This window comes from Seriola dumerili, unplaced genomic scaffold (genome assembly GCF_002260705.1).
Source record: "Seriola dumerili isolate Sdu_G_001 unplaced genomic scaffold, Sdu_1.0 BDQW01000121.1, whole genome shotgun sequence".
Classification (NCBI taxonomy): Eukaryota; Metazoa; Chordata; class Actinopteri; order Carangiformes; family Carangidae; genus Seriola; species Seriola dumerili.
Window position 1 is genome coordinate 2,455,070 of NW_019174376.1, and position 8,643 is coordinate 2,463,712.

Below are 8,643 nucleotides of genomic sequence, written 5' to 3' on the forward strand. Positions count from 1 at the left end.
TCTACAGCTCATCTGACCTTCTCTTATTTATTAAGTTAGTGTGAAGCCCCTCACCGCTCAGTCTTGTCTTCCACTTTCTCTCTTTAAACCCCTCCCTATCTGCCTGTATGTGTGTCTCATCTTCTTTCTTTTTTTTCTTTCACTTTTCTCTCCAAGTCTGAGCTGCACTCATAATCTCCTCATTGAACAATCCCTACATTTCATTCTTGTATGTACTTCCAGATAGGTTATAGGCCTCCCATCTAAGGAGCAACTAAGGATGCTTTTTGCTCATATGAATCTCAAAATGAAGTTAAGAATGATTCATGTTCCCCTTTCCTAGAAAATGTACAAGATCTCCTTACTCTCTCCTCCCTTCATCTCACTTCTCCACTAATAACATTTTCCTCACTATCTCCCTCTATCTCCCAAGCTCTGTAATCTGATTGTTCTTTCTATGATTGTGCTGTTATTGAGTTGCCTGTTATCATACATATGTATAAGTCCACCACAATACTTATTCTATCCCCCTCTATGATTTCTTCCAGCATCCTACCAGACAGGAATCTCATTTCTGAATGGAGGAAACATTAATGCCATGTTGACATGCGTAAAGCTTTGCAGTAGACCTTTGCAGGCTGGAAGCACTTTATTGACACAACAGGGGAACTTTTAACATCCCCTCAAGTCAAGTTTCTACTGACATTTACTTTTAAGTCATTTATTTTCGGCTGAATGGGTTGAAAAGCGAATTCAACCTGGTTTCCTGCGTTATGAGAAAAACATTTCAAAAGGTGTTTTCCTCGGCATGACTGGTTCACATTTAATGAATAGTAGACAGTGGAACGGTAGAGCCTTGTGGTGTGTAACTTCAGTGGTTTGTAAAGTGCTTTGTATAAAACAGATTTTCACCAGCAATTTCATACTCTCATGGCTGATTTTACCACATCGTATTCAGAGTCTGATTTTTAGCCATGTTAACTGTGTGGCTCGATAGGGAGGGAAATGTCAGTTGGTTGGTTGGTTCACCACTTTGATCCAAGCCGAAATACCTCAGCGATAGATTGCATGAAATTTTGTACAGTCACTTGTTGTCTCCAGGGGATGAATCGTAATGACTTTGGTGATCCCCTGATTTCTTCCCCAGCGCCACCAGCAGGTCAAATTTTTCACTCATCCTGTTAAATATCTTAGCATCTTCCCTATCCGCTAACTATTCTGTGCAGAAATAGATGTTTCCCAGACAATGATGGTGATCCCCTGACTTTTCTTCCTGCGGTACCGTGAGGTTGACATTTGTGGTTTTGAGTAAAATGTCTCTCAACAATTATTGGGATGGATCGCCCTGATGCCGATGTCAGCATTTACCGCAAAACACAGCTGTGCCTGACTATAACCTCACAGTACAGTTTCTAGCATGGCTGCAGACTCTGAGTCTTGTAAATGACTCGAGTCAGCAATTTCATGGCATGGACTGCAAGCAACATACAATAACGACAAGATAATGGCACACTGCAGGAATGACATGGAACAAAAACGACTGAATCCAATGTAAAAGGTGTTTCAAGAAGGCACCCAATTTATAGATAACTTTTGGTTCATGCCACTGTGATAACAAAAATTGGGTGCTTTATTTTACCCTTATTTTTAATTATCCTTGCATTCTTAAAATGTGATACTCATCTCCCAGACAGCTGTCAGTGCAAAGGTTAGAGAGCTCTGACTGCCATCCAATCCCTCTGTATTTACCAGTAAGGATTCGGGTGTTGCTGATTCTGAAGTCTGCAGCCTTGCAGCCTCTGTAATCTGTGTTTCAAAGTGATAAATACTCTGTTGATACTTTAACTGGTTAAACTGAACCACCTACACCACAATTATTCCCTCACAGTCGTGGCGTTTTGGGAGTTTGAGTCCAGGGCTTATAGACACAGCATACAGTATCTTTTTAGTCTCTTACACTAAAGTCACCGATGTATGCCCGTATGGGACTAAAATATGCTTTGGTTAATACCATTGACCAAAAGACATAATGTCTTTTACTGTTATTCTTGAACTTATGATCATGGTAGTATTGAAATTTTAATTTGAGGCTGACTGATGAATTGCAATTGCCACATTTTAGTGTGTAAGTTCCTTTCAACTGTAAACCTACAAGCTTCTGTAATTGAGTTACTCACTGTGTGAATGTATTGAGTCTACTATGTTTGTTTGTGTGCATGCTCCAGTGTGTATTTCATTACCTCTCCGTTGCCCCGACAACATCCCCCTGGCTATTCCAGCAAAACTTACCTCTCACTCATTGTAACCTACCTGAATAGAGGCTGAGGAGGAAGAAAAGGGTGAAGCTGTATTTTTCAAACCGTCAATCTGTCGCTGGTTGCAGCAGCCTGATATGACCTTATAGCGAACATCCGCTGTTTTGCAAAAAGTCTATAGCTTATGGATTTCATGTCAAGAGAAAATATCTGATATTTCTTCTAACAAATCCTCACCCTTTAAATGGATTTACTGTCAAGCAGAAAAAATTTCATATTTATGCTAATAGAAAGTCCATCTATTTATTGGTTTCTGTTGGCATTTTATTACTTTCGCACTACAGAAGAAGAAGCCCTCTCTCCACACTCATCTTTTTCCACTCAATCAATGGTTTTTAAAGTTGCTGACTGTGTACAGTTGCCCCCCCCCCCTTCGAAAAGACTCGTGTCGACCTCAGACCCCAACACAAAATCATTTTTGAGCTTCATACAGTTGACCCTGAAGGTTAGATTGAGGTTCATGGCGTGATGTTGCTGCTGAAGATGGTTAAGGATTATGATGATGGTGCTAGTTCGAGCTCCGTGCCATCAGCTTGAGAAGTGATTAGGACTGCACCAGCAGAGTGTTAGCCTGACAGATGGCAACACATGGAGCTAGCTGACAGCACTGCTGACAGCGCATTCACAGGAAGTCCCCATCTTGCATGCACTGTGCACTCTGTTTGTTGCTGTACGTATTCTCATGTTTTTCTGTGGCTTATTCCTACCTGTCAAAGTCAGCTCGCATCACCAATTCTTGGGCTCAAAATTGCAAGACCACTGCATAGGCCTTCTGTCACCAAAACAAAGGGAGTCATTGTCTGTTAAAAATCTTCATTGGTCATTATTCTAGTCGTTAGTCATTTATCAACACCTTCTGTGCTTTTTTTGGTAATTTATTCCTCCAGTGGTCAATAAATTTTAAGTTATTTTCTCCTCAATCAATCTACTTAGAAATCAGCTCTACGGGCATGTTAATGAATGGCCAACAGAAATAGGTACATTAATTGAATGACTAGGAGCTGTATTGAGTGCACTGTTGCCTCTGCGAATAGCAATGTGGAGTTGTTATTAGGTTCAGTGATTGATGAAAGATGAGGAGAGCTTTGGCACAAACCTGTCCGTTCCACTGCCCTGGATAGGAATGAAAGGAGACAGAAACTGTCCTTGTATGAGTAGACACAAAAATCTGATCCTGTTCTTGTTTTGAAATGCTTTTCATTTAGGTTTTATTTTTTTATTTATTTATTTTTTTTGGCTTGTTTATCCACTTGGAGAATAGTTTTAAACTCCATCCAAAAGCATCCTCAGGGGAAGCACATGTAACCCCTGCGAATGGTTGTAATACTTCTTCCTGTCACTTCATGACAGTTTCAAGCTTGAAGTCTGCATGTGCGGATGTGTCTGTGCACTTGAGTGTGTGTCTGTTTTAAAGTGTGTGTGCACATATATGCATATGGATGGAAGCATGGCTGTGATGTGATTGATGAGACATGAAAGAGAGGAGAGGAAGATTTCCAGTCAATCAGCCCTGTGAATAACCACCTAGGCTGTGGATTAAAGGCAGAAAGCTGTCTGAACAAACAAAGGCTTGCATCCATTACCTTACATGCAGAGTTGTTTTTCTCTCCAAAGCAACAGTGACAACAAAATTAAAGTGTGTTAATAAAAATAGATGGTTTTGTTTTCCTGAATTCAAGAGATGAAACATGGCAACATCTAACAACTTGGATGCTCGCGGAAATAAAAATCATGTGAGGTAAAAAAGATCTCTGCAGAAGAGTGACCTATACAGCATTTAAAATTATAACAACGTGTGTGAAATTAAATGGGACATAATGGAATTTTCTCTGCATATTAGGTTTTGTCCCGACTGTTGCAGTATTGGATTGGACTTGGAGCTTATTTTAATGTTATAAATGTTGGATTTTACATGTTGTGGCTAACTGTCTTGACAAAGTATAGAAGTCATGTTTGTGCAGAAAGGCAGAATTAAAACATACAGTGCAATTTAACGTAACATGCAAGATTAATAAAAAACGTGCACTGTTTGCCCAGCTTTACATTGTGTTTTGCCCCCAGGAAAAATGTATTGAGTTAAGATTAGATGTAACTGTAGAAGACAACAAGTCCTCTGGATGAAGCCCTCCAGAATGATGCCCCATTCAGACAGGATAACATCATTTGTCAGTGCCTTCCAAAACTGTTACAAATCACTGTAACAATAAATCCATTTTATGATTTTACAATGCTATGGATAAGGTTTGGTTAGGTTTCAGCACAAAAACAACATGGTTACAGAAAGGCAAAGATCACGATTTGGGTGAAAATGACCATATTGGCAAGGTTAGGGATCCTGTGTTGTCATTATTACAATAATGGTTATGGTCAGTGGATGATTAAAGTTCTGCCGTTGTCTCAAAGTTAAAACAAACCAACATTAACTGTGAGTAGGAGATGGAAAACAAACATGGGGTTTCCCTTGGCAAAGTTTAAAGTTTTGTTGACCTATCTATCCACCCTGACCCTCCTCCATACAAGGACATTTTTTACTCTATAACAATATCATACTGTTTCCTCATTTGCTTCTGATGGACACGTGAATTCATCACTTACACCTGATTTTATGTGGGGTTTTTTGGCATTTACCGAAATGATGATGCTGACAAATTTAATAGCCTTTGGCATGTTGTCAATTAAGTTTCCCTCTTCCTCTTCCTGTTTCTCTCTTCCTCAGGTCCAAGGGTTGGAGAAGCAGGTGGACTTCTCAGACCTTGGCCCAGTGGGGTCGGTGATGAAGACTCTTCCATATGGCATGGGGCATGGAGGTACAGTTGGAGGAACGACAGGAGGAGTAGTTAAGCCTCCGTACCAAACCCGTATCTTCTCCACCTCCATCGACCAGACACCCATGAAATCCAAGCCACCCACTTACAGTTTCTTTAACCCGTACGACTCGAGCCGGAACCAGTCCCTGCTTCTGGACCAGACAGGCTACCGCTCTAAGCGCAAGCCCTCACTAAAGACAGCCATGAAGACCAAGAAGATCTTCGGCTGGGGAGACTTCTACTTCAACGTTAAGACCATGAAGTTCAGCTTGTTGGTGACGGGGAAGATCGTGGACCACATCAATGGTACGTTCACTGTTTACTTCCGCCACAACTCGTCCAGCCTGGGGAATGTTTCGGTCAGTATCGTGCCACCGACCAAAGTGGTGGAGTTTGAGGTCCTCCAGCAGCAGCAACTGCACCCCCACACCCAGCAGGACGTCCAGATCCAGGAGACCCAGCAGTCCACCATCGACCCCAAAGAGTCAAAGACATTTAACTGTCGAGTGGAGTATGAGAAAACCAACAGATCCAAGAAGCCCAAACCCTGCCTGTACGATCCGTCTCAGACCTGCTTCACGGAGCACACCCAGTCCCACGCTGCCTGGCTCTGTGCCAAACCCTTCAAGGTGATCTGCATTTTCATCTCTTTCTTTAGCATCGATTACAAGCTGGTTCAAAAAGTGTGTCCGGACTACAACTTCCAAAGTGAGCACCCTTACTTTGGGTAAATAAGTGAGACTGAACCGAGAAGAGAATAAAGAGACAATGTTAATGACAATGATGATGATAATAATGATATTGATGGAAGTCATAGTCATATTGATTACGGTGAAGATGCAGGGGACAGTTTTTTTTGCCTCTAAACTGCTGTGAATTGTGGATTTAAATCAAGTATAATCAGAGTTATGGATGGTTAGGATATGGCTGATTTCTCTGACTTATTTTCCAACTTTGTATTTGTTTTGTTTGTTTTTTTCTGTAAATAATGTACTCAACCTCAGCACACTTATTGTTTTTAGATATTTGTTTCTCAGTGTTATTACTTTTTGCAGTTGGAGAATTCGGTTGAAGACAGCTGGAATCAGTATTATGCCCTCTGAGTACAAAGTGAACCTCTGAGGCAGCTGTGCTGTGCCATCAATGTATGGCATATGTAATGTTATGGTAGACTGACTGTTAATCATCCTCTCAGCTCTACGTTTCAAACCCTGGATATAAGAGAGTTATATGTATGAGAAATGCTATGCTGGATATGCATACAATATACTGTATGAAAAAGCACATTAAAATCTCTTAAACTGTCTGTCTGTCTTTTACTGGGTGACTGTGTTCGTTCAGAGCTAGGAGCACAATTGCAAGGCACAAGCTGTGCAGCATATTCACATTATCTAACTCAGCAAGGACACTATTATGAATTAAGTTACATTTCACTCTGATTAGGAATGGATGCCCAAGCTTTCTGTGAAGATATGTAATTTTAATTTTCTGAAATATTGAAGGAAAGTTGGGTATGTATTGAATTTCAACATGAAAAACTAACTGTGAAACATTCTTATGATGATGATAATGTTTGACGCTTTTTGAGGGAGTTGGTATGTACAGTAATAGAATCCTAAGGAGGTATCTGATATGATTTTAATTACATATACCCTGAAACTGAAAAGAAAAATAACTCTTGTATTAGAAGTAATGTGACTGACAGATTTCTGTTTGTGTGATCATGCAAGCAAAGGAAGTATTGCACACCTGAGCAAACATTTTTTCAGCTGCACCTAAACCTCCAAGAGGCTTCCTCACATTTTATTGACTGCTGTATCACTGCTGCCACTGTTATAATCTCAGCCACGTAATAATATTTACTTTATTTTAGCTTTCTTCATACTAAAAATATGAGCTTATGGACGGATAATGCAGGATAGTGACACCATTGCTAAAAAAATATTCAGCTAGTATTTAATCAGTTCAATTAACTCACCAATCTTCTCTTTGATTGAATTAAACAAACACACCTCGAATCGCCCACCTCAGCTTCAGACTATCTCAGACTAACTCTTTTTCTTCCTTGATCACAGACTCCCTTTTTCCTCTTCCAGCACAGAGTCTTTGGCTCTTTGCTCTGCCCACTTTTTCTAAAGATAACGGTGCTCAGAATTTCATTAGATAATACACAGTCAATGCTGACTGAATCTTCATCTCACTCTGGCTCAATACCCTATTATGCTCTTGATCAATGACATTCAGATGAAGGTCCAGGGATGTCCATGTATCTTACACAAGTTGCTGTGGAAAGTCGCGCCACGGAGATTGATGGAGTTGCTGCAACCCAGATTCACTGGAGTTCCCCTCTTTGTTACACAGATGCTCTACAGCTGTTCGGTGAAGAATCACCAGACAAGTTTTTGTGGATCCTTTGTGCGTGACCCTAAATGTGATTGCATGTTTGTTTATGTGTGTGTGATTATGATTATCTGTCTGTGCCTGTTTGTCCAGGTATGTTTCCCAGAATTTCAACAAAAACATCTAATAAACTAAGAAATAAACTACACAGAGACAATGCTCATATTAAAGATTGTATATTACATGGCAATATAGGATCACTTGACGCATTGATCAGGTGCTACCAAGCGACAAACTCCAGGGCTAAAATGAAGCCATGGAAGTGCTATAGACTGCAGTTCTTCGAATGGCCACTTTACCCAAAGAGTCCCATGTTAAAATTCCCAACTTTACAGCAGAAATAAACATGTTTACAGCTTGGTAAAAAAAACAGCGTTGGTCTCTAGAGCTAATTCCTCCTTTGTGTCAACTGTACTGGGTTGAATTTGTATACAACAAACCCCTTTAAATTTTATTAAGGCATAAAGTTATGCATAATTGAGATCATGCCGCTTTGAGTGGCAGGCAGGAGAGCGTATGCTTGCCACAAACCAGCATTCACCTAAGTCTTGGCTCCACACACACCCCCCCTCTTTGCCCATTTTTGGATTGGCCAGGACTTAGGTGGAGTTGGGCACTGGCGATGATGGAGCGGCCCACTCTGAACTTTAAAACCGTTCTTCAGAAACCTATGGGTGACGTCACGAAGGCTACGTCCATCTTTATTTACAGTCTATTCGCATTGCAAATATCTATTTAACATTCAAAGTCCCCAAACAAATCACCAGGAGCTGACAGTGACACTTAACCTTCTTACTAAATCTGTTCAAATTGACTACTAAGCAAAGTACTCACTAACTTTCCTCCTCAAGATTTCCCTGCAAGGCTATTAGAGTGCAGTTTTATGTGTCCATGAACAATTTATTATTTGTTTGTACTAAACACACAGTATATCATCCATGACAAACAATTGCTCCTCTATTTTTATTTATTTTTTTAACATTATTTGTATAGGGACAAATATATAGAATGAACCAATAACACAAACCACAGCGTTTATAGTCTAGGCTAATTTGCTATACCTGTACCTACATGGGCTTTTAAAATACATACAGAGCAGCACAAAACACAAACAAACAATGATACAATAAAAATACCATAAT

The 8,643-nt window shown here is 40.2% G+C and overlaps 1 protein-coding gene across 1 annotated transcript in view; it reads left to right on the forward strand.

Moving 5' to 3' along the window:
- The window catches only part of nxph4 (neurexophilin 4), a 44,273-nt gene extending 37,938 nt beyond the window's left edge, over positions 1-6,335 (forward strand). Inside the window, exon 2 of the mRNA XM_022748326.1 lies at positions 5,011-6,335. Coding sequence (XP_022604047.1) covers positions 5,011-5,832 — 822 coding nt within the window. The 3' untranslated portion in view covers positions 5,833-6,335. The remainder of the gene's footprint in view (positions 1-5,010) is intronic.
- The last annotated feature ends 2,308 nt before the right edge of the window (positions 6,336-8,643 follow it).